Below are 27,213 nucleotides of genomic sequence, written 5' to 3'. Positions count from 1 at the left end.
CTCTTGATATTCTTAAACTGATAGTTTGTATCCTCTTTGTATCGTAAAGTGAAGAGGAAAGGGTTGCAAGTAATGGCAGGGCTGGCATGCCATACAGGCTGAAGCCAAGGGTGAAGCCCCACTCTGAATCATAATGACACGGATAAAAACAAATCCCACGGTAATGAGGCATCTAGGCATTCTGCTGGCTGCTTTTGAAGCACTGAGTTAGTTTGGCTTCTCAGAAGGCCAAATAACTCAGGCCAGGCCAAGACTGATACAGTGAGCCACATCTGACCATGTGAATCAACGAGGTGACTTAGAGTTCACAGGAGCTGTTAATTCAGCAAGTTCAGATCCGCAGACGAGACTGTCCCTGAGAGAAGTGCTGTTCACATGGCCCTCCCTTCCTGTCACCTCCAGTGATATGCTCACTGCCAGGACCTGCCCCACTTAGAACAGAGCTTCACTGACAAACCAAAGTACTCACATTTTTCATTTAAATTGGGTGGCCTGTCTACAATAAACTATTTCAGAGTTCTTAGGGTTTTTCAGAGGAATAGCAGCTATTCATTCTTACCCTTCCTTTCCTCGATTGTGGATGGCTAGTTCTTCACCAATGCCCTCTTCCTCCTTGAAGCTCTCCCAGTCCAATTTGGACTTCTCTAGGGTGCTCATCTTCTGCTTCTTGGCTCCAATTTTTCCCAAAAGGCTGCTCATTCCACTTGATCTTTTTAATCTAGGGAAAGTAAAAACATAAAACATGTGAAAACTATAATCTGTTGATTAATGGTTCTTCTGATTGTCACGGGGCTCCTTGGATTCAAGTATTTATTTTAATAGGACATGTTTGGATCTAGGGTACGTTCTGTCTAGTATGGAGAACACGTCAAATAGAGCAGAAGTCTAATGCACTTTTCCTCTGACCGTTCAAGGACCTGGGGACAGAAAATCCTGAAGACCTCTGCATGCTCTGACAGGTCTCTGCTTACAAGAAAGAAGCAGAGCATGATTCAGACACGGCTTTAGGATTACATGCCTAGGTTCATATTCCAGCTCTAACCGACTTGAGGCTAGTTATCTAACCACATCTGCCTCGATTTCCTAATCTACAAAGTGAATAGTTACTCATGGTCTACAGAGTATCTTACTCGTAAAATGCTTAAAACAGCACCTGGCACAGACTGAAGGTGCAATACATGTTAGCCATACTGAATCACTGTCATCATTTGTGCACTAAAGCCCCAGGGAATTCTTTTAAGAGAAAGAGAACCAGATCCCAATAGTGATGATCAAGAAGTCACATATCTTTTAAGGATTCTGAGATCAGTTTCCTTTCAACTCCTGTGAGTCAGGGTCCTGGTTTTTCCCAGGAGGTGGAGAACATTCCTTACCCTGAAAGCAGGGAATGTACAGCCTGTGTTCTATTTGCTGGTGCTGCTATCATGGGCTGTGGGAGAAACCCCATATGCCCAAATTCAAGTCTTGGCAGGTCAAATGTTTCCAGTCAATGTTATGTGATAAAATAAGAGAAACAGAAAGCAGCTAGTTAGCAAGAGGCAGTATTAGGGGAAGGATACGGCTTTTGGCCTCTTCATGAAGCCAGTTATATATCAGCATGCAGGAAACTGGAAGTTATTTTCTGCTTCCCTGGAATATGCAAGAGAGTTAAAGCATTTAAAAACCTCTATGAGCTAACATCATAAGACCTACTGATAACGTCAATACCTTTCACTTGCCCAGAATGCTGATTCTCCAAGTGCTTCATAAACATTTTCTTATCTTATTCCCCCTATGGCCTGTGAAAGGAGCACTGTGTCTCAGAGCTGGAGGAGGAGGCTTCGAGATGACCTTGTATCACACTAACCATTCTGAACCCCCCATCTCCCTGCAACACAGGGCTGGTGAAGGATGGATCTCTGTCCTGCCCTGGAGTGAACTGACAGGCCAGTGTCCACACTGCACACAAGATTCTTGGGGCTGAAAATTTTCCCTCCACACTCACTGTACTCATGTTGACTGAGGATATTAGCTTCCCTGTTGTGGTGCTATCTCATCACATGCTGTTAGCTTAAGATCAACTCAGAATAGGCCGGGCAGGTATCCTCATCTCAAGGCTTAATGACAACAGTTTTCTTGAGCTGGACAAATAAACAAAGCTTGAAGAGGTTAAATGATACAACAAAGGTGAAACCAATAGAAAAATGAAGACCCAGGAGGAAGCAGTGTACTGTGCTATTTCGCCTCTAAGGTGAGAATTTACTTGAAATATTTTGATAGCTATTTTACTTCCCAATTTGCATGAGGATTTTCCAAAGGGCTCTTTATGAGCTTTTAATCATATCTTCTAATTTTTCCCCCTACAACAATCTCTTCATCAACACACACAATTTTACCAGGAGCAGAGCATGATTAGAAACTAAATATGTCAAATCTTTTTACTTCTCACTTGCCTGTGAGTAACTTGATTCACATTGTTATATCCTTTCACCTGGGTAATTCAGCGGCCTCTTCACCCGTCTCCCCAACTGCTCTATCCTGGCACCTATTCTACATGCTGTCATTAAAACACATTTTCTCAAACACAAAGCTTACTACGTCCTCCCGGGCCCCTACTGCTCTTACAATAAGTCTAAACTACTTAACTAACAAAGATCCTCCTGATCTTCTCTCACCACACCTAACCTTGAAACCTATTCTCCAACTATACAAGCCTGAACCTCTACCTCACCTCTCCCTGTCTCCCATTCACCTGGCCCTGTCTCAGCTTAGAAACCACTCCCTCCAGCAAGCCTTCCAAGACCCTTCCCCTCAATCTCTAGATTAGCTATCTCCTGGTGGTGTTTCTATCGCGCCCAGTCCTTTTCCTATTATAGCATGAATCCTTCCCATAGCAGATGCTTGAGGACTCTAATTTTAGCTGTCCCCCACACTGGTCAATTCTGAGTAAGCTCAGAGTCACTGCTGACAACATTCCACCAAAGCACACACCTAGAAGCTTTCCATTTCTGACTGAGGGGCCGCCTCCTTTGACCCTGCCTATGTGTCACCAGCAATCCCTGGACATGTGGTGGAGTTCATGCCATGAAGACCACCCTCATGGGGACAAGAGCTGGTGGCCAAATGGCCCAGTCTCCCGCCCTCACACGGGCAGTTCTGGGAGGTACTCTGAATGCTTCTCAGAAGTTGTGGTGGCATTGGACCCTTGTGGCCTTGAAAATACACAATTGGCTGGGACTGGTTTGGCTCAATGGATAGAGCGTCGGCTTGGGGACTAAAGGGCCCCAGGTTCGATTCCGGTCAAGGGCATGTACCTTGGTTGCGGGCATATCCCAAGTAGGGGGTGTGCAAGAGGCAGCTGATCAATGACTCTCTCTCATTGATGTTTCTAGCTCTCTATCTCTCTCCCTTCTTCTCTGTACAAAAATCAATAAAATATATTAAAAAAGAAAAAGAAAAAAAAAGAAAATACACAATTGTATTGGCTTCTCCTCATTCCCTATCTTACTGTCACACCCCCTACTCCCCACTCCTGCTTGTTGGGATGACTCCCTGCACTTAAAGTCTTACCTAAAATTCTTCTTCAACAGGAATCTAAGACATTTAAGAGAAACAGGATTTTCCTTATGTGGATACTTCAGATCTCCCCAGAGAACATGGATGTAGTCCTGCAAATTGCAGGCACTTGATAAGCCCAACAATGTTACCACCAGTCAGTGGGAGAGAAGCAGCTCTTTATAGAATAAAAAGTGTTCAAAACACTTTTAAGTCGGGGGATTCCAAGGGGAGCAATTTCCACTTGTATTCACCTATCAGCTTTCAACAACCAGGCTCCCCCACTGTATCAGTGCAGTATCACAGTGCAGTACCCTCAGCCTGCAGTTCTGATATCCCCAGATTATAGCACCTGTCCCACAAATCACTTGGAGAAGTCTATGAGAGAATAATTTTTTGCTGCATAGCAGTGAAGAGACTTCCAGCAAAGCAAAAACCCATAACCAGCTCCCCTTTGCTTTGTTCACCCTGAACATTAGCAAAATGTCACCTGTGCCATTATGCTTTAGGGTAAAGCTTTGAGGTCTGTCTTCATTGGATCATTAATATGGTTTATAATTTCCTAATTTGATAGTCTTTTAAAAAAATATATTTTATTGATTTTTCTCAGAGAGGAAGGGAGAGAGATAGAGAGCTAGAAATGTCGATGAGAGAGAAACATTGACCAGCTGCCTCTTGCACACCCCCTACTGGGGATGTGCCCGCAACCAAGGTACTTGCCCTTGACCGGAATCAAACCTGGGACCTTTCAGTCCACAGGCCAAAACTCTATCCACTGAACCAAACCGGTTTCGGCCTAATTTGATAGTCTTGAAAGAAAAATTACCTGTCTTTTATTGAAAGCTAAATCAAAGTGAATGACACATTTAGAGTAGCAGCCAGAACACACAGAGGCTCGTTGGCACTTTCTTCCTGGAACCTGGCATGTAGGTTCCCTGCAGGTCTTCCAGCTCCCATTCACTCTCTCACCTTGACCGGGAGCTTTAGTGGCATACCCTGGCGACATGCCATCACACGTCTCAAAAAGCAAGTTTACCAGGACCTTGGCCCTCTCTCTGCATAAGGTTCACCTATCAGAGTTTGAGGAAAGCTAAGGCATGCATGAAGGAATCAGCTCTGGGCAGGAGCTGCTGGCTCTCTGTGCTGTGAAAGCACACTGCAGAGGGCACCGAGGCAGTACATCTCTGTCTCTAAGCAGGTGGTGAGTTGAAAGGCAGTAAATCAGCACTGGTTTCCCATAGGCATTTGCCAGCTAAGTAGACTGCAAAGCTGTGGAGAGGGAGGTCAGAATTCCCTTGGAAACCTATTTGCTGTCAGCATGACCGATGCAGTTCTAGCACCACTGATTTCTCCCTGTTCTGAAGCCTAAGCCATAAGGACAAGGTACTATTGAAAAGTGGCTTTCATAGACCACCTCCATCCCTAGCCATGGATTTTTTTATTTTGCTTCTAAAGTGTGGTGAGCTGTATGTATCACAGAAGACTTCATTCAAGAGAATCCTCACCCACCTGTTGCAAGTCAAAGTCCAAAGAAATGCCCCGTGAACTGGCTCACTCACAGATGACATCCAGAATGTTATACTCAGACATGTCCAGAGTATTGTTGCCAAGATTTTTTCAATGTAACAACAATATTTCAACCACCTCCTCCTGAATGTCACACTACTCCATTGATCCTACCACCACCGTTTGATGAAAACACTAATTCTGTCTGAGGAGCAGGGCTTTCACGCTCACCGGTCAGCTTCCCACCACAGAAGAAGCATGGCTGAGTGCAGTAGGCATTCTGGTGAAAGACTCTTTAAAATTATAGTTGTCTTTTTCCTCTCTGAATCCAAAATTTATAACCATAATTTGCTAGAATTTACTGCTTCTCTTTAGCTCCAGAAATGTAAGCGTGAGAAAACTGATTGCAACTAAATGAACTCCATCCTGCTGAGTCTGTCATAAAGATATTATAGTAAGTGTTTGCTTGGTTCCAGCCCCATGAGTATGTATTCAGGTTCACCCAAACTGTAGCAAAAGCACTGTTCTATCTGGCCACTCTCAGTGAGGCTCTGGATCCTACTGTTATTTATAAGAGGTACTGGAGCTTGGCTAGCATGTCTCAGTGGTTGAGCTTTGACTTAAGATCCAGGAGCTCATAGTTCAATTCCTGGTCAGAACACATACCCAGGTTGTGGGCTCGGTCCCCAGTAGGGAGCATGCAGGAGGCAGCCAATCAATGAGTCTCTCTCATCATAGATGTTTCTATCTCTCCTTCTCCCTTCCTCTCTGAAATCTGGAAAAGTAACTTCTTAAGTGGAACTAGAAAGAATGACAGAACACAACTGGTTGTGAAGACAAAGTGGGAACATCTTTCCCCATTATTTTTAAAATCAGCTCAAGCACCCAGCCATCCCACAGAATAGACGTTTAGGTTTGGGGGTACATTTAGAGTCATTCATCATTGTATTAACCCAACAGAGATTACTGAGAAATTACTGTATACCAGACATTATACTTGGAACTGTGGACACAATACAAGGCATAATCTTTGGCTTCAAGGAGAAATTTAACAGATGAGATAATCATATAGGCACAAACTGTAACCACATACTAGGAGGGCATGGAGGGAGCAGCTGAGAGGCTGTTTAATCCACCCCCTCCCCCCCTTTTTTTTTCTTTAGAGAATCCAAGAAGGATTCCAAGAAGATTAAGAAACCTGCCCTACTGATAACACCCCCTATGGCCTGTGGAAGAGGAGCACTGTGTCTCAGAGTTGGAGGAGTTGGGACTAGTACCCAGTGCTTTTGACATTCAGCCTGTCTTCTCCATCTTGCTGATGCTGGGGATGGGGATAACTTTTAGGGATGCCTTCCACACTCTGATTTCTATCCTTGCTAATTTTGGGGGGATGCATTCTTATTTCCCCTGTTGTCCTGGATCTCAATATAGGATATACAAGGCCCATGTCTTACACATTTTTAAAATATATATATATTTTATTGATTTTTTACAGAGAGGAAGGGAGAGGGATAGAAAGCTAGGAACATCGATGAGAGAAAAACATCGACCAGCTGCCTCCTGCACACCCACCACTGGGGATGTGCCCGCAACCAATGTACATGCCCATGACAGGAATCGAACCCGGGACCCCTCAATCCGCAGGCGGACACTCTATCCACTGAGCCAAACCGGTTTTGGCTGTCTTACACATTTTTGATTCGGTCACAGTACAGCACAAAGCCTTGCCATGGTACATGATTGCTATATGTTTAAAGAACTAAGTTCCCAAGACAATAAACTCATCCAATTTTTTCTCATAACAAAAAGATACAATATAATATTTTAACTGACAAGCCAGAAAAGATAGCTCCAAAACTGAACCAGCAAGGATGGGGTCAACATATGTGCTTGGAAGCACAACTGATCTTTATTTAACTTCAAACATACAGAGTCTGGCTCAAGTGTATGCTTCCCATCTCATAACTTGCATAACCATTGAAATGCAAATTATTTGGAACAAAGATTCTTTGGCAGAGATATGCAGTTTTCTTAGTATTTGTCATCTGTTTACAATGCAGGAGCAGACTTTTTTGTAGCTCATACATGGACTATTTTCCAGAACCATACAAGGATCTGGAAATGGCATGGTACTTTCTGAGTAATGGGAAGAAAGTTTATGATGATAATCCTTCAGTGAGAACTGTCTGCTTGGAACCAGTGTTCTCTTTTAGATTTTCTTTGGATTTAGCTGAAATCCCTAAGAATGAAAAGTAAAGTCCTAATCCCTCGGCCAGTGGTCTTCCACCTTTCTAATGCCGAGACCCTTTAATACAGCTCCTCATGTTGTGATGACCCCCAACCATAAAATTATTTTCATTGCTACTTCATAACTGTAATTTTGCTACTGATAATGAACCGCTCTATAGCAGCCCACAGGTTGAGAACCGCTAGCAAGGTCGCCTAAGACCATCAGAAAATACAGATATTTACATTACGATTCATTAACAGTAGCAAAATTACAGTTATGAAGTAGCAACAAAAATAATTTTATGGTTGGGGGTCACCACAACATGAGGAACTGTATTAAAGGGTCTCGGCATTAGAAAGGTTGAGAACCACGGCCCTAGGCCAATTTATTCCACGCTTGTGTAAATTTCTAAGTAATCTCCCCAAAGGCCAGACCACTCAATGAACAGACTGGATGCCAGCAGTACCTTAGGGAGAGAGTTTAAATCCCATTCATCACCCAGCCGGTGTTGCTCAGTGGTTGAGTGTCAACCTATGAACCTATGAACCTGGAGATCACGGTTCGATTCCCAGTCAGAGCACATGCCCAGGTTTTGGGCTTGTTCCCAGTAGGGGGCATGCAGGAGGCAGCCAGTCAATGATTCTCTCTTGATGTTCCTATCTCTCTCCCTCTCCCTTCCTCTCTGAAATCAATAAAAATATTTAAAATAAATCCATTCACCTCCCAACCTTGTACTGACAGTATTCTATGGGACATCGGGTTCAGGAAACTGGAAAACCAGAAGTAACACAAGAAGTTCCACATGATCTTTAACATTCTGTGGCTTGCAAAATTGTCAGTACTCTTAAATCTATTACTGACATTGATAAAGTGCCAACAACAACAACAAAAAGTGGCATCTACCAGCAAAAGGTAAAAATAAAAGCTGGCAAATAGCAGCAGCGTCACAGTTTTTCTACAAACAGAATTTTTTTTGCTACTGTTATTGCTCTTATGCCAATCCAAGAATGAATCGCACTTAAGTTTGTCTGACTTGATTTCAGTTGCTCTACATCTTTATAACATATATCTGAAACATACCTACTTAGTTCCATGTTTGAAGTTTCATTAGTTTCCTTTCATCTTTTAATCCAGCATGGTCTCTGTCTGTAATTAATGTGTAATATGTAGGACCATACTTTCAAGAGTTCTGAATGCTCATTTCTGGTGCCTCATTCTATAATACCCTGACCATGTTCTAAGGATCTTATTTGAAGGATAAATATTCAGAAAATCACAAAGGGATGATAAAATTTTGACTATAAGGAAGTCTCTAAACAGTGAAAGAGCGGTAACTAGAAAAAAGGCCAGGATTTATGGGGCATCAGCAGAGTCCTACTAGGTCGGACAGGCCAATGGTGAGAACAGAGGTCTCCAGCCAACCCAGAAGCATTTACCTAAGTGTCTGAACATGTTCTCAAGGAGCTAGGGGACTGTGTGTATAAGGGTTAAGTGACACAGAAATCAGTGGCAAAGAAAATCTCTTCTGGCCGGCCCACTGGACGTCTAGAAAACGATGCTTTGAGTTTCTTTCTCTTTTGTCCCACTCCCATGTGGTTTCATCTCATTCCCTGGGAAAGAGATAATGCCATATCCCTTCTTGCCTCTGCTCCCGTAATTTCCTTCCTGTGCCATTCCCATGGTGGCGGGTCATGGCAAAGCAGAGAGAGGCCTCCATTTTATCGCAGCTGGGGAGTGAAGAAGCCTGGGGGCTCTCCGAGGAGGAAATGTGTAGTTATTGGGAATGAGGATAATGCCTGGAGAGGGAGGATGCTTTCCCCCTCAGGTGCAAACTGTTGTTGCTGTAATTTGTATGATCAGGCACAGCTAGAAAGAATAATTTATTGACCAACACAAATAGGCCATCGATATTTGAGACAGAATTTTAAAGGAATTATTAAACATAGCTTCTAATCTGGATGTGTTGAGTTAGTATAGGGCTGGGGTGTTGACCTGTGAGTGCCTTGGGTGGGGCCTGGATGAGGCTGGTTGACCTATTTGGAAATGTCTTTTGTGTGAAATGTATCATTGGGCATGTGGTGGTATTATTGATATGAGAAAATGCTAAGTAACTGATTTACTATCTGAAAAGGGATTTACTATCGGGGAAAGGGAGGGAGGAAGAGACTGAACATAAACTGCACCTATGGATGAGGACAATGGGGGATGGGGAGGGGGCGGAGGGTGGGGTGGGAACCTGGTGGAGGGGGGAAGAAATGAGGAACCTTTGTAACAATATGAACAATAAAGATTGATTAAACAAACAAACAAAAAAACAAAACAAAAAACATAGCTTCTAAGAAAGCACATAATGACATTTTTCTTTATGTAGAACCCTCGGAATCAACTGGGGACAGCATAGCTTGTTTTCCAGATACTGGTTCCATACGGGCTCTTAAACAGTCACAGCCACAGAGGCAAAGAAAAGGTGAGGCTGAATCAGGATCTGGTAGCGAACAAGCCAATGACCTCTCTGAGGTGACTTGTTGGCTTTCTCCTGTGACAGCGCTAAGCCAGGGCAGGTCTGCGGCCAGCCTACCTGCCAGGCTAAGAACAGGAGCCACACTCACCCTGATCACTCCCATCAGGAAAGTGCAGTCAGGTAAACAGGACATCTTTCGAACTAGCTAACTTGAGAAGCAAAGCACGGGGCATGTAAGATAAATGTGCCTCAATTATGGGTTGTTTGGCTAATTGCTGATTAGGGAGTTGGCATGCTTTCTCAAACCTCAACATTCAGCTTTTTCTTTGACGTTCAGCTTTCTTTTTCTTCCAGACAGATCTCATCTCATGAAAATATCTGAGGATGTCAACATAAAATACATTTTAAATTCCTGGGTACCACCCAGGTTGACATCAGGGTAAAGCTTCAGGATGTAGGAGTGTTTTCAGGCAGACCAGAACTATTCCTTTAGTCTGACACCATAGAGACCTCACTGGGAATAAGTCATGCCTGTACTTTTTAGAAACGGGTAGCATATTAACCACTTGGCTTTCTATGAAACTCACAAGTTGGCTAGCATACCTTTTGCAAAATTACCCCCCACCCCCCAAAAAAACACACACACACACACAAACAAATTTCTCACAGCTACTAAATAAGCACGCTAAATTCCAAATGAGAAGGATACAGATGTTGGACACAGCTATGATTCCTGACACCTCAAAGTTCTGTCTGGAGAGGAGTGTGTTTTATGGTCCTTTCACTAGCGAGGCTGAAGTGGTAACAAAGGTCCTTTGCAGCACTTGGCCTTCTGCTGGGACCTGACTCCAAAACCCTCTCATGATGGCATCTGTCAAGGTGCTTGCTCACTTAGTTGCCAGAGTGTCTTTTTCTGCCTCTTAGAAGCCATAGTCCTGCTAACTCAATGGGCAACTCGAGGCTCAGACCTCAACTGGGCCCACCTCCCCAGGGCAGCTCTCCCTGCTCCTCAAAAGGCTAGGGCACATGATCACCAGCACCAGCAGTTTCCCCTTGACACAGAACCCTTACAATCCAGAATTTGAAGAGCAATTATCTGCACAAGAGTGATCAAAAGAAGGGGGCTTTTTCAGTCTGAGCCCACGATGTCACTGTGCTAAAGCAATGAAATTTCAACAAAGAGAAATATCTGTTCCCACAGAGTTTGTTAGAGAAAGCAGGACACTTTCTTTTTACTTCACGCAGGAAGTGGTTCTCATAGAGGCTAACCACAGCTGGGCAATCTGTATAACCACAAAATAGTTTCTCTTTAATTGATGGAAGATGTTTACCCATTGCATCACTCATTGCATTGACCACCAAAAAAGAATTCCCATCTTCCCTCTCTAAGGCAAGAGGAAATGGTAAGTAGAGTCTCTTTCCTTAATCTGCCAACCCTGGTTGCTAAAGAAGCTTTTTCATTTAGACTTGTAGATTATTGTTCAAGGTTCCTGTCAACCAATCTCACTGCTGAGTGCAGACAAATCTCGAACGAGTCTCGTTTCTTTGCTCTCTGGGATCCCCTCAGAGCATTTGCTTTTATCACAATGATCCATAATATGAATGCATGACTGCATCATGGCCAACATGTTAGAAAAAGGTGCTTTAGCAATCACTGGCTGGAGATAAGTTCTGCTAAAACAAGGCTGGCCAACCCTGTCATGTATAGATGATTTGAGGGAATGAAAACAAAACAAAACAAATGTGATCAACTAAAGATGTGAATGGTGGACTATTGAATTCTTTGATTCATCCTCACATACTATCAACCATTTGCTTTGGGAAATTAGGCATCACTCTCCCTGCTGTGAGAGCAAGGCTCCTAACCCCGAAGCCAGCACAGCAGCCTATGAGAGTCATGACCCTCTCCTGGGGCCCGGGGACTTCATGCCACCCTTCCCTTCACTGTGAGGCTCAGCTGGTAATTAGCAGGCGGTGTGAGCGTGATCATCACTGCCCAGATGAAGGAAGGAGGCTAGGAGCTCGGGGACCCTGACAGTCTCATTTGAGTGACACAACTAAGACTAAAAGGGCACACATATAAAAAAACAACCTCCCCCTCACCCCCCCAACTACTTAGCCGTACAAAGGAAAAGCTTTCCTCTAAGAGTGAAGATAATAGAGACAATAATCTAACTACATATAAGCTACTGAAGTTATTTGTATTCTGAAAGAAGGCTGGAAAATCTGATGACCAACCATTTCTTGTTCCCAGCTAATGCCTTTTAAAAGGGATTTACTGAGATATAATTAACATTCTAAAGAATCCACCCATTTAAAGTATGCAAGTCAATCGTCTGTAGTACATTCGGTTGTGCAGCCATTACCACAATCTAATATTAGAGTATTTTGTCATACCCCTCAAAAAAAACCCTCACACTGATTAGCAGCCATCCCGTTACCCAATCACTAATCTACTTTCTGTCTCTATAGATTTGCCTATTCTCTCAGCTAATGTTGGTGTCTATTACAGCTTCCTACAGGAAACACATTTAAACTTTTCATTTGTCCTCTATGTTGATGGGCATATTTAATTTCATAGGGGCCAGGAAAATCCAAAACCTAGCTTTCAGACAAGAATACTGGAATATCTGAGCACTGATTGGATAAGTCCCTATCTCACAGATACTATTTTGGAGCTGTGTTTTTTAAGCAGTGGGGTAGAGTGGCTTCACACCATGTACAGAAACTTGCCCTCGCCAATTAATCTTTTTTTTAAAAACTCTGGACAAGTTAATTTCTCTGAGCTTCAAATAACCAATTAGTAAAATGAGGATAATAATAACTACCTTGAAGAGTGATGATTACATGAGCTATTAGTCAACTCAGCGCTTACATAGTAAGTGCCTTCGGCGTGCCAGACTCTTCACTGGCCACTGGAGTTAGAACAGATTTCTTATCCTCAATTAATTCATTTGTGCAAGAGACAGATATGCAAACAAGTAATCATATTACGAGAAAACAGCTGCCCAGTAAGCCGCAGTAGGAGCATAAGGGTGTGAGTTGGGGAAGTCTGCAGAGGAGGAGGGGGAGGTATCTGAAATGTAAAAGACAGGACAGAATTTGCCAAGGAGACAAGCTGGAATAGAGAAATCCAGAAACAACGCCTTTAATGTATGTGAAAACACTTAGCACAATGCCTGGCACATAAATAATCAATACTTCCTGTCATCCCTCCTCTTACTCTCTTTGAAAAAATGCTCTCTGGAATAAAAAAACAAAACAAGCCACCACCACCACAACAACAAAACCACCAAATATCTTGCTGCTGCTGAAGGAAAATTAACAGATCTGAAACTTTAGTAGGAGTTGCTTGTTTTTTTTTCTGTGGCTGATTATTCTTTGGCAGCAAAATATATTTTAAATTTTGACTTCTTTTTCCCTCACACACTTTTCATTTTGAAAAATTTCAAACCAAGAAAATTGGTCCCCTTTAATCTAGAACAGTCCCCCTGCCAGTACAATGATCCACAATTTGGACTCGTCTGACTGTTAATGTCGACTTCTTTGAAGGCATCTGGGAATCTTCCAGCATGCAATTCTTGGACTGCTTTTCTCCATCCTCACTCACTTCCTGAGTGACTTCATCCAAGGCTTATGCCAATTATATGCCTCTGACCCCCAAAGGTCTTCTCCTCAGCCCAGACTTCTCTTCCTAACTCCAGCCTTACACACCCAACTGGACATTTCTACTCGGATGCCCAGTGGACTTCCCATCAGCAGCTTTCCACATCTTAGTAGAGGGCAACAACACCTGGCCCAGGACTTCCTCTTACAACTAACCCCTATTCATTCCATCTCAGGTTTTCTTTTCTCCAAATTACTTGACATTTTCTAACATACCATATAATTTATATGTTTATTATCTACTCCCTGCTGGAATGGAAACTCCACATAGGCTGGAACCCACGTCAGTTTTGTTCACTGATAAACCCAAGCACCTGGAATAAAGACTGGCACATGGTAAGCATTCAAAAATTTTGTTTTAAAAAATAATGAGTATTGGGAAAATATATCAACTTCATACATTTGTAAACAGATTCCAATAATGATACCTACTTAAGTAACAATTCTGTGTTGGCTAATCTTGTAGCTGCTGCCCATCTTTAGCTAGGTTTTCTCCAGGAGAACTAAGTACTTCAGGGAAGGCACAGGAAAAGCATTTGTTCACTGGAACAGATGACAGACCTCCTGGAATGGCTGTCAGTAGCCTGGAATTTGTCCTAGGCCGGCCTTGGCACCATCCTATGAGAGCCTGAAGAGTGCTCAACAGCCCTGTCATTAACTGTAAACTGAGGGACATGGGGCTAAGCTATCTTAACTGAAACAAACGAGGGACAGAACTAAGGGCAATGCTGGACCAATCTTTTCTTTTTGATCCTTTGCAAAAAAGAAAAAAGAAAAAGTGGTATTTGGATTCATTTTCTGTGAAATGAGTTTTTCCCTTGCTACTGGCTGCCCCGCAACTTTTGTTTGTGTGTTTGTGTGTTTTTTTGGTAGTTTAGAGTCACTACCCCTGTATGGATGTAACTGGAGCAATTAGCTAACTCAATATGCAGCCAACAGAACAACTGCTTGTCAGAATTTGTCAGAAAGAATTATTCAGGTTTGCTACAGGCAGCAAATTTAGCTTGGGCAAAGATGACCACTCCCTCCAGCTATCACAACCACCAAGATAAGAAAATTATGCAGACACTAACTTTCTCTCTTGTTTAGTGGGAATCTGAGCTTCTGTACACAATGGAAGGGAAAGATGGTGACAAGCAGAGAAGGATGCAAAAAGGAACTGGTGGTTCTCACTGCTTGTGAGAATCCCAGGGATAAAAGATCCTAAAAACTCCCAGGAGGAGGCACAAATGAGATCATATAATACAAAGATTCAAGACTTCAAATAGCTTCAGACTTGTAGACACCTGACTGTGGAACAATGTCCTCACAATTCTGAAGGGAAATAATTTTCCCCTAAAATGTTACAACCCACAAAACCACTAAAAAATGTGAAGTTAGAACAAATTTATTTTTAGATAGGCCGACTTTCAAAAACTTACCTCCCATAAACTGTTTCTTCGGGATGTTACTGGAGTGTGAGCTATATTGAAACGAGGGAATAAACCCACTTCGGAGATGGGCCTCTTCTTCCATCAGGTATTGCTTCCTCCACCAGCTGTGTGGGGGTGCCAAGCACTGATGGCCACACTTCGAACTTGCCCCCTTCCAAGGGTGATCAAATGCAGTCTGTAGTTTGTCTTTTTAATTACTGTCATATATATATATGTATATATATGATATATATTTTGCAAATATTTCCTTTCTTGCCTAATAACTTAATACCTTTTGATCAAAAGAAGGGTATCTGTATGGCTATTGGCTCAACATAAAAAGGAAAAAAGTGGTAATGTTACAGATTTAAAGAAACAAACCCATCAGCATTTCTTCTTTACACTATGTGCTTTTAGAAGCCAACTGTATATCTTAGTGAATGCAGAACCATCATAGTCATTCCATTGTCTAAGAGCAAGCTAAGTTTTGGAAAGGCAAAGTCTTTGATGCTGCCCCTTTAGATATACGCTGTGCTTCAGAGCCAAATCACGAAAATGGCTGAGAGATGGCTCTGACAAATGAGAATTAGGAAGGCAAGTCCTGAAACGCCACCAAGATTGTCGCCAAACCAGAGCTTTTGTTTTTGTTTCAAATAGGGGAAGAGAAATTTTAAAAAAGCAATGAAAGGAAGTCTTTAAAGCCTTCCACACCACATTCTGGTTATTAATACAGCCCTTCCCTTCTTAAACTGATTAAAAAATAAGGAAGGAAGTTATGGTGGTTACAGCAAGGCGTTCAGAGGATACAACTTCTGGGCTGCACTCCTAATTCCTCTGCTGTGTGGGCTGCCCCGCCCTTGATAAATCAGTCCTACACATTTTCTACTTCAGTGACGGAGACACAGAGAGACCAATTTAACTGTGAGAGGCTGTGAGCATAATTAATCATTAATTAATGCTCTGCAAGAGCCTCTGTGGAAACAGCATTATAATAGTAGCTACTCATGATCAACTAGAAAGGCCAACAATCACTGCCATCCACCCTTTTCCCCCCATCCTGGACTTACCTCCTCCTTGCAGCAACTGAGCCACAGAAACTGTGGAAGTTTGCTTATTTTTTCTCTTATAATTAATTAATATAAGCAGAATCTTTTAAGACAACAGAAACAGATGAAAAGGAACAGGGAAGTGGATAATAATAATAAAGATAAACTGTTGCAGCAATCCCACATGTCCAGTCTGAGATGCTCTGAGAACATCTGCACTTCCCTGGTAGGCAAGCCCCAGAAAGAGGCTGGGGCCAGCAGACCAAGGCTGTGCTACAAAGCAAAAGCCACCAGCTGAAGGTGCTGCAATACGAGGGAAGGGGGTGGGGTGGAGGGGGTGGGGTGGGGAGGAGGTCTGCATCAGGATTAAGGAGGGAGGACGGAGAAAGGTCATGTAAGGTACAAGAAGAAATACCTTCTACTATTCATGTTAAACTTGGTCAAAACAAGGCTGAAAAAGAAACAAAAGGTGGAACCTAAACCCTACCAAACTGAGAAAAGCTGGAGACAACAAAAAACTCTACTCAGCAGGTCAAGTGATAAGCTAAGGAAATGTCTATGGAGCGTGAGAAAGACTCATGCATCCCTAAAATTAATCCCCCTATCAATACCTATTTTGTTTCCTTTTCCCATTTTTTTTTTTCCTGGACGACATATACCTGGTAATTCTATAAAATAGTGGTTACAAATGAGAAACTAAGTTCTTTTGTTAAAAAATTTGAGTTTATTGGGATGATGTTGGCTAATAAAATTATGTTTCAAGTGTTCAGCATATAAAGTAATCTCTTTCCATCACCATTTATCCCCTTTTTATCATCTTCTACTTCACCTTCCCCTTTCTTATCACCATACTGTTGTCTGTGCCTATGAGGTCCCCCCCCCCCCATTTTTTTTCTTAATCCCTTCACATTTTCCACTCAGACCTCCCAACCCCTTCTCCCCTCTGACAACTGTCAGTTTTCTGCATCTACTATCATAGTATGAGTCTGTTTCTAAACTCAGTCCTTGTGTACCTGAAAAATTCTTCATTTGCCCTTGCCCTCTGAGGGATAGATTCCCTGGATATGTACTCTTAGGTTCCACATCAGATCTATAAATATGGTGCTTTATTGTCTTCTTGCATCTAGTGCTGCCACTGATGTCGACATGACTCTTGCTTCTTTATAGGCTGGAATGTTCTCTCTCTCTGTTACCTTTTAGGATTTTTCCTTATCCTCAGTGTTCTGAGACTTCCATTATATGTGTAAAATGTGAGTCTTCTTTAGATGATTAGTTCATGGTGAGCACTCTGTGGCAGGCCCTTTCATTCTAAGGGTTCTTGCTTTTCTTCTGTTTGGGAAATTTTCTTTCCTTATTTCCCCCCACCCCCTGCCATTTTCTCTCTTTTTCTCCTTCCAGAACTCATACTGGATGAACTCAAGAAGTTCTTAAATAACCCCCTCTTTTTATTATTTTATATTCTAGGAAAAATTTTGGCCCTTTCCTTCTCACTAATTCCCTTTAGTTGTATCAATTATGCTATGCAGCCCCTTTAACAAGGTTCTAATTAAATAATCAGGTTTCAATTTCCAAGATCTAGGAAATAAAATTCACTTTTGCCATAATAGTTTGCTTTTGTTTCATGAATGCAATATTCTCTTTTTATTCCTTTCAGGGTATAAACTCACTTCTCTTAGTCTCCTTTTTTGAATTCTATTTATTTAGCATTTCAATTTCTTGAGCATGGCATTTTCTTTATGACATTGGTTTTCCTCTGATATTTGGTAACTCTTAGTTATTTCCAAATGGCATATGGAAAAGGTGCCTTTGAGATGACAGATCAGTTTTCATTTCTTTGCTTACCAAACAAATAAAGCTTCCTGTCACTTTTTGTGATTTTCCAAGTACTGCTTTTGGGATGCCTCAATAGGACAGACTCTTCTGGTTAGAGAAATAGTAATGATAAGTTAACAAACAAGCATTCTAAACCAAATGTAATACCAGCCTTAGGAGTATGGCTGCATGAATCAGCGCTTTGGAATCACATGAACTGATAAAATCACATTTCTAGAATTGCACAGCTGAGAAATAACCCTGTTCAACAACAACTTTGGGCTTCCTTCAAATCATGGAACACCACCAACAATCAATCACTAAGAGAAAAAATAGTGCAAGAGAAGAAATCATCTCTGGTTCTCAAAGATAACCTAATTTAAAGGAGACTAGCTAGTAAGCTAAAGAGAGAATCTGCCTCTTTTAATAAATGCTCGGTTAATAACATTTACTTACAGAAGAAAAAAATTTATTTTCCCTACAGTTAAATGTTTTCATAGAACTCAAGTACTTACGTTGCTCAATTCAAAGTAGTTTCTGGTCATTGTAATGAGTGGGGAAACCCCTAAATACAATGTCATTTGCCTTGGGTAACATAGTGAGTACGAGACCAGTTTTATATAGGTTCAGCAATAAAAGGAAAATATTTTGGGGGGAATAAAATTTCTGTCTGCAAGTGAAGTTAATGATGTTTTTTTTTGTTTTTTTTTTTTAAAGCCCCTTAAGTAGTCTCTCTACTTCTCTGCCTCACAGCTCTTTTTCTCATTTGCTAAGTGAGAAAGAGTTAACGCATAAATTAGAGGAATGATGTTTCAGCTCCACAGAAAGCTTTTAAGGATTGGGTCAATACAAGGACCAGATTCTTCATTAACTCATTAACGAGACAGGTCACTGTGGCCTCAGAGTTCATTTATCAGCAGGAAAACCTCAGCTGGTAATGGCTGGTTGTTTCCTGCACATCTCGAAATCCAGAATGGAGAAGTAGACTCCATTGTGAGTGTTTCCTGACTTGGAAGGAAAGAAAACATTTTCATGATGACTATTCTTTTCTGAGGCTGGTGTTACATTTGGCCCAAAAGCACAATGGGCAAGCAAGGGGCTCCTACTCCCACAGAAACTTCTAACGCTGGTGTGCTCCCAGTTAATTATGTTCTAATGATTCTGTGTGTAACCTCATTGAGTTTTGCTGACATGGCACTAGTTTTAAAATAAATTTTTATGTAAATATTAATAGCTGTAAACTAGGCACATTTCAACACTAATTGCCTGCACATCCACCTGCACCACACACCATCAGCTACAATTCTCCTAGATGGCTGATGTTCTTGATTGTGCCCTTAATCAAATGGGATTCAAGGATATATTAATAATCCTATGAAACCCAACTGGTTTTGCTATAATACTCATAAAGACAGTCTTTTGTATTGCTGAACCTGGCATCTACCTTGAGGACAAAAACCATGAAAGACTGAGCAATCATCGCACTGTCAAAAAGAATACTTTCTCTCCAAAATAAGTGATTGATTAGATTAGCAGAATGCTTAAAGCAAAACTCTAAAAGAAAAGCCTCTCAGCTGGGGAATTATAAGCAGAACTCCTGTTATCTGGCACTGCTCTGGCAATGAAGCCTTGGGAAGGTTTGTTTTACAATAAATAGGAGAAGGTTTCAGAGGGTACAGGGAAAAAAGACATGATTGCCGAGTCTCCCCTCCCAGCCCTGAAACAGCAATGCTGAGACACTTTCATAGAGAGAAGAAAAGGCAGCAGAGGCATTTCAGGAAGGAGGCAAAGCTGTTGTGTCCCCTTTCCACATAGGCTTTGCATTTGCCACCATTTCTAAGCCTCCCTTTCTGTGTTCAGTTGATTGCTCTTCTCAAGCAGCCAGTCAGGAGGCAATGCGGTAGGAAAAACCTGGCTGGAGGAATCAAAAGGCCTCAGTCTTTTAATTCTGCTCTAGTCCTTAGCCTGTCTTGGCTCCTTTCTCATGGTCTCTTTCACGTCTAAATCTCTGTGGCATTTTCTTTTTAAAAAGTCTTAACGCTTGTATGGCACACACATTCCAAGCTAAATACTTCAAATATGCACGTCAGGTACCTGAGTATCTATCACAGGCCACACCAAGGGTGTTAGCCGTTGCCAGCAGCATGTCACAAAACCTACTGCCAGGACCAATCTGTGGCATGCTATGCAAAGGGTTTTATAATACCCAGTTGACACCAGAGTTTCTTTTTTACTAAAAGATGTAGAAAATAGTGGTACTTCCTAATGGTTATTGTTGTATAAATATCTCAGACTTATTGTTTTGAAAAACTGCTACTCACTATTATCACAAATCCATGATGGCACTTCCATTTTTTCCTGGGATCCTTCCCCGATCTCCAGGAAGAAAAAGTCACTACAACAGGAACTTATGTGTATAAACTCTGCTATACTTATGTGTATAAACTCTACCCCATAATAGCTTTAGTAAAAGAGTGTTTTCTCAGATGGCTCATTAACAGGAAGACCATAAAAGTTTGTTTAATTAGAATAAGAGGCCAGGTAGTAAGAAGCTAACTAACTGTTGGCTCATCACCTCCCATCCCCAGTGGTTCTCAAAGCCAAATCCAGTTACAGTTCTAACTAAATCCTGTAGGTCAGCATACCCACTCTCTAATCTGCACACAAAAGTAGAAGAGGCATTCTTTCTCTAGACTATTGAGAGAGAGAGAGAAAATATTTTGAGGTTAGATAGCTTAGGTGAAGAGTTAGGAACCTCGTCTTTACTTTGGAAGAAAACACAGGTCAGTGATTCTCAATCTTGGGTTTGCACCTTACAGAACATCTGGCAACGTCTGAAGACATTTTTGATTGTCACAACCTGGGGCGGGGAGAAGAGGTATGACTGGCATCTAGAGGGTAGAGGCCACGGGTGTAGCTACACCTCCTGTAACTCAGGACAGTTCTCCACGACAAAGGACTATAAGCCCAAATGCCAGGGATGCAGAGGTTGAGAAGCCCTGCCCTAGGTGAAGTGGTATTCCTTCTGTCCAATGGGAACAACTGTCTCAACCTGCTGCAATGTGGTCAGCAGTCTCCCTGATAAAGCAATCTGAGCTCCTTGAAGAAAACAACTAGATTTAAAGTTGGGTCCATCAGAGAACATACCCTACGAGTCCCAATTTCTGGTCGCTGTTTGGGGAGATGGAGACTGGCTTTGTCCTCGGGAAAATGGAAGAAGTCTAAATTTAGACTCTGCTGCATAACACTAAACATTCCTAAATCCATTCAGCGAAAACCCTTTCACATTTTAGCTGGTTAAAGAAAATGCTGGCGGCACAAAATAGCCAGTTTCCTGTGCAAGTTCTTCTCTCTTGTTCAATAGCAGTTCCTTTGTTGAGGATTCTACCTCCGAGCAGCCCTCAATTGGCCTGGGAACAGCCTGGCTATGATTCCTTCACACTAACATGTTGAGTACATTTTTTTCTCCAGCAAAAAGATGCTGGTCCACATCATGTAGATGAGAAACAAATGCTAACGGAACTGTTCCAAGATGGGAAGGAATTTTAAAGAAAATATATGTATATGACAAAATAGGGGCAATTCCCACAATCTTTAGTGGAATACAAGGCCCCAGAGCACTTGAGGGAAGCCTGGGAGAGAGTTCATGACTTCATCACTAGCTCAATTATTTTAAAAGCTTTCAAGCAGAAACTGAGCAATAAGCTTTGCAACTGCCTTAGCTAGTAAACTAAGTAGAGTTCTCAAAGGTGGCCTGATGAGCTGAAAATGATCAATATCCTAATAGTGACTAACCCTAATCTCTTTCCTGCCATACTACTGTAAGTCAGTTAATCAATGAAAAATTATGCAAAGCAGATTTCCTAAGGAGGTATAGCAAAGAATAATTTGGTGGATAATTTGTTATCCACCAAATGGATAACAAATGAATATGCAACTATTTGTGCAAAAATTTTAAGGCATTTGTTTAATTATGAGATTTTAAGAATCTCTAGTATGAAACAATTTTCCCCTTGTTTCAAAATTAAAGCAGCATGAACAATTTTAGAGCTACTATTTAGTGCAATTATGGCATGATAATGAGCTATAATAAACCACAGTTACTTAAAACCCAATAGACCAATTGTTTGGCTGTTGGATGAAATTAATTATTCTCTAGAAATAGTGCCCAAATTCTATGAAAAGCTTGCCGTGTCGGCATATATAGGCTTTGAGTGCTATGCATGTTTTTTTCATTGCTATTCAGAAATATAAAAAGAAATCAGGATAACGATTGCACAAAAATGTGAATGTACTAAATACCATTGAATTCTACCCTTGAAAATGTTTAATTTTATGTGAATTTCACCTAAAAACACACACACAAAGAAATCAGAAGTTAAACCCCTTTAATTGCTTTAAAAAACAAAGTCATGGGAAGAATGCCTATTAGAAAGATACCTATAAAACAATAGTATAATTGATGACCAACCATATTATAACTCATGTTTTTATTATAGATGTATATTCTCATGAGGAAAGAAAAAAAAAGAAAGCTGAATGAAAAACTACTCAAAATAATTTTTTAGGATGAAAAGAATGATCCTTAAGAAGAGCCTAGAAGCAACGTTTGGTAATAGGAGATCAAGATCATTTGTTCCTATTGTGATTGGTTTGAGGTAGACAAAAGTGGAAGTTCAAGTAAGAAATGTAATTGAGTGAACTTTAAGGTATGAGGAAATGTTGATCCCTTTAAGACACATATTATTTGGTCCTAAATTGATGTCCAGCTGCCACAAGATCTGGTCAAGTAACCAGTGACTGCCCTGAGGCCGCAAAGGGAATAATCAAGATCTTCTTGAGATGAGATCTGGAGGTTCCAGGTCTCCATCCAAGAACTCGGAACCTCCAATAACAGAATTGGATGATAGCGTGAACAATACTGAGTGACAGCTCAAATATGAATATTCAGTGTTCACAATACATCTCCCACAAGGCTTCACCTTTCATAAATTTCACAGTGTTTACTAGAATCCACTTTGTGTTGATAACAGAAAGGTCATAAAGTCATGTCCTAGATCACATGTGTCAAACACAAGGACCGCGGGCCAAATCCGTCCCGCCAGGCCTTGCAATGTGGCCCGCACCGCACTGTCATCACTGCACTCCGCTGCGTTTCCATCACAATGACAGTTTATGACTGTTCAGTAAACCATTCAGCCCGCGATTTAGGCTGGATTTTAGATTTTGACCCCTTCTCTGATTGAGTTCGACACCCCTATCCTAGATTCTGACATAAAAGTTCCTGGTGAAATGTAAATTAACTAGCCAAAGGACCAGGAATGCTAACTTGCCAAAGTTATCCCGGAGTAAATGCTCTACCACACATGGGATGAAGGAAGCCAAGAATAAACTATTATGTTTCTAGATATTCTACAAAACTTGCCACTTAATAAAAGTCAACACTCCCTAGGAAAGAGATGAGTATACCATCCAGACTCTACTCCATTCCTTTCCTCTGAGGCAGGACTGCGCTGACTAATAAGAGACTTGAAAATCCAGTCAGCAGGACTTCCCCACCTCACCCTCGAAAAGTGATTTAGCTATTTTTGGGAAAATGCAGATGGTCTCATCTATGCTTCCTATGTAACAGGAAATAGTTGCTGCCACAATGTGTTCTGGGAGCTCAAGTTGAGTAATAAGTGTCAACACTTCTTTATTAATATCAATAGAACACTAATGCAGAGTAACCTGAAATTTTTGGAAAACAAAGCATTAAAAAAAGATCGATTTAAAGGGGAAAAATAATAACTTTACAGTGGAGAAACCTAGCAATCCACTTTGACCAAATGATCAAAGTTAACATCACCAGTAAAACGTTACTGTGAGTTTTAAGAGGGGCATGCTATCTCTCTGGCAGTCCTTCCAAACATCCACAATCCCAGTCTCATCATGCAAAAACATGAGGCAAACTCAAATGGAGGGACATTTTACAAAATACTGTACGTGAGCAGTAGTACTCTTTAAAAATGTCAAGGTCATGAAAAATAAAGACTCAGAAACTGACACAGATTAGAGAAGACTATGGAGACATGACAACTAACTGTAAAGTGAATCCTGGTTTGGATCCTGGAACACAAAAAGTGGGAAAACTGGTGAAATCCCAATAAAGAGTGTTGTATACAGTTAAAACTGTGGTATCCTGCAAATTGTTTTTCCCTTTGGGTTTACCTTAAATCAAACTCTATTGAGGCAATAATTTACTGCAAACTCTGTTTTTTTATTGAGATATAATTTGGTATGATAAATGTGTACTTTTAAAGTGTTCATTTCAGTGGTTACTAGTATTGTCACAAAGTTGTGTAACTAGCCATCACTACTAATTTTAGATTTCTGCCGAAACCGGTTTGGCTCAGCGGTAGAGCGTCAGTCTGCGGACTAAAAGGTCCCAGGTTCGATTCCAGTCAAGGGCATGTACGTTGGTTGTGGGCACATCCCTGGTAGGGGGTGTGCAAGAGGCAGCTGATCGATGTTTCTCTCTCATCGACGTTTCTAGCTCTCTATCTCTCTCCCTTCCTCTCTGTAAAAAATAAATAAAATATCAAAAAAAATTAATTTTACATTTCCACTGGCACTCCCCCTGCCAAAACAAACAACCCCTTACCTATTAGCAGTCTCTCCCCATTCCTTATCCTCCCTAGCCTCTGACAACCAATATTCTACTTTCTGTCTCTAAAGATTTTCTTCCTTTTTAAAAAAAATATATTTTATTGATTTTTTACAGAGAGGAAGGGCGAGGGATAGAGAGATAGAAACATCGATGGGAGAGAAACTTCGACCAGCTGCCTCTTGCACACTCCCTACCGGGGATGTGCCCGCAACCAATGTACATGCCCCTGACCAGAATCAAACCCTCAGTCTGCAGAATGACACTCTATCCACTGAGCCAAATTGGCTTCAGCCTCTACAGATTTTCTTATTCTGGATGATGTTTCACAAAAATTGAATCATACAAAATATGGCATTTACTATAGATATTTAATTGGATACGACTTCTTTCACTTAGTATGTTTTCAAAGTTCATTTATTTTGTAGCACAAATCAGTACCTCACACATTTTCAAGGCCAAATATTCCCTTGTATGCATTTTATATACTTTATTTATGCATTCATCAATTGATAGGCATTTGGGTTATTTCTACTCTTTGACTATCTATAATAATCTATAATAATAAAAGCATAATATGCTAATTAGACTGGACAGCAGAATGACCTTTCGGACGTCATTCCAGATGTCCTTCCTGATGAAGCTGTGGTGGCAGGGACCAAGGCAGAGGCAGCTAGGGGCAATCAAGCAGCCAGGCAGAGGGGTAAGGGATGATCAGGCAGGCAGGCGGGCAGAGGTGTTAGGGGTGAACAGGCAGGCAGGTGAGTGGTTAGGGGCGATCAGGCAGGCAAGTGAGCAGTTAGGAGCCAGCAATCCTAGATTTTGAGAGGGATGTCCAAGGGGTCCTGGATTGCGAGAGGGTGCAGGCAAGGCTGAGGGACCCCCCCCCCCCATGAATTTTGTGCACTGGGCCTCTAGTTATAAATAATGCTGATATAAGAGTAACCCAGTTGTCCCAGTACCATATGTTGGAAGACTGTTCCTTCCCCATTTAATTGTAAAAAAATCAACTTACTGTACATGTGAAGATATATTTCTGAACTCTCAATTTGGTTCTATTGATCTATATGGCTATCCTCATTTTGATAATTATACTTTCATAGTAAGTTTTAAAATTGGAAAAGGTAAATCCTCCAACTTTTCAAAACTGTCTTGGCTATTTTGGGTCCCTTGAGTTTCCAAATGATTTTTAGAATCAGCCTATCGATTTCTACAAAGAAGCCAGCAGATATTCTGAGAAGGACTGCATGAATTTGTAGATCAACTTTGGGAGTATTGACAACACTTGCTATTTCCATCCTTTTTATTAAAGCTACCCTGGTAGGTATGAAGTGTATCTCATTGTGGATTGATAAAGGTGTGGAGAAATTGAAAGAAGCCCTTATGTTGCTAGTGGGATGTAGAATGGTATATAGCAGCTTTGGAAAATAATTTGGCGGTTTCTCAAAAAGTTAAATATAAATTTACGATATGACCCAATAGTTCCACTCCTAGGTATATATTCTAGAAAACTGAAAACATATGTCCACACAAAATCTTGTACACAAATGTTCATAACAGCATTATTCATGGTAACCAAAAAGTAGAAATAGCCCAATGTTTATCAACTGACGAAAGGATAAGCAAAATGTTGTACATTCATTCTGAGGTGTTTTCTAACACTAACAACCAGTTCTCTGATTCTCCAGACACCAACGATTTTGGTTCAACGATTAATTTAAAATCTTACACTACTTAGAGTTTGTGTACATCCCACAGCTTAAGGATTCAGTCCCACAAGATTGCCTCCACTTATCAATATTGCTTTCAATCAATCAACATAGCTGTCTTTTTATTTATTTAGATATTTTTATTATAATAAGTCAGACATTAAAATAATAAAAGTATGCCTGGCTCAGTGGTTGAGCATTGACCTATGAACCAGGTCATAGTTCTATTCCCAGGCGGGGCACATGTCCCAGTTGTGGGCTTGATCCCTAGTGGGGGTTTGTGCAGGTGGCAGCTGATCAATGACTCTCTCTCATCATTGATATTTGTCTATCTCCTTTCCTCTCTTTGAAATCAGTAGAAACATATTATACAAAAGATAAAATTGTAATACTATTCTCAGTAATTTGGGGGAAAATAGTTACTTATTAACATTATAGTAACATGTATTGGGTTTATTAATGTTATTGGAAAAAGAAATATTTTAAGTGGTTCTTTTTAAACTTTTATATACCATAAATGAGTTATAAACTACTCAGTAATTCTGAAGAATGCAAAGAAGTCCTGAGAACAAAAAATTTAAGAACTGCTGATGTAGGGTGTAATGTGCACACAGCTCCTTTTTTCCAATAGAAAATAGAAAAAGTCAAATTCTTATTAACAGGGAATAATTCACACCACTGGCTCCAAAATAGCAAACCTCTGCAGAGGTTGATAAGCTTTAAACTGGATAAGTGTTGACTTTTTACTTAGTCTATGTGAACCCCCTCGCCCTCTACACACACACACAGTCTTAAAGAGGAAAAAATAAGACAAAACAACAATAAAACTACCAATTCCTATGCCGTGCATGTGCCAAACCATTAAGCCAGTTTTTCCTGAGACTTCGTGCCTGAGCAGCCAGTAAGCAGTTTCCCTGATCATCACCACCTCTACCTAGTGTGAAAACACCTCCTATCAGATTCTATTTTTCCTCTCTGAGCAAAACTGGAAACACAGTCAGAACCACTAAAAATAACAGGTTTTGAATTCAGGACAAAAGGATAACAATCTCTGGCTCAAAAGGGATGTGCTTTGCTGTCTACTTGACCAAAGTCTGTTTCTGTGAGTGCCAGTATTTCAAAGTAGCACCTAAAGTTTTCAACGTTTTTATTGTGCTATCAATCCTCACATTTGCATTGCTAATGGACAGT

At 41.0% G+C, this 27,213-nt stretch overlaps 1 protein-coding gene across 1 annotated transcript in view; it reads right to left on the bottom strand.

Moving 5' to 3' along the window:
- The window catches only part of CFDP1 (craniofacial development protein 1), a 78,885-nt gene that overhangs the window by 10,574 nt on the left and 41,098 nt on the right, over nt 1-27,213 (bottom strand). Inside the window, exon 6 of the mRNA XM_036440519.2 lies at nt 560-718. Within this exon, the coding sequence (XP_036296412.1) occupies nt 560-718 (159 nt within the window). The remainder of the gene's footprint in view (nt 1-559; nt 719-27,213) is intronic.

Source organism: Pipistrellus kuhlii, unplaced genomic scaffold, assembly GCF_014108245.1.
Source record: "Pipistrellus kuhlii isolate mPipKuh1 unplaced genomic scaffold, mPipKuh1.p scaffold_m20_p_17, whole genome shotgun sequence".
NCBI classification, from domain to species: Eukaryota; Metazoa; Chordata; class Mammalia; order Chiroptera; family Vespertilionidae; genus Pipistrellus; species Pipistrellus kuhlii.
This window is presented reverse-complemented; position numbering and strand designations above follow the sequence as displayed.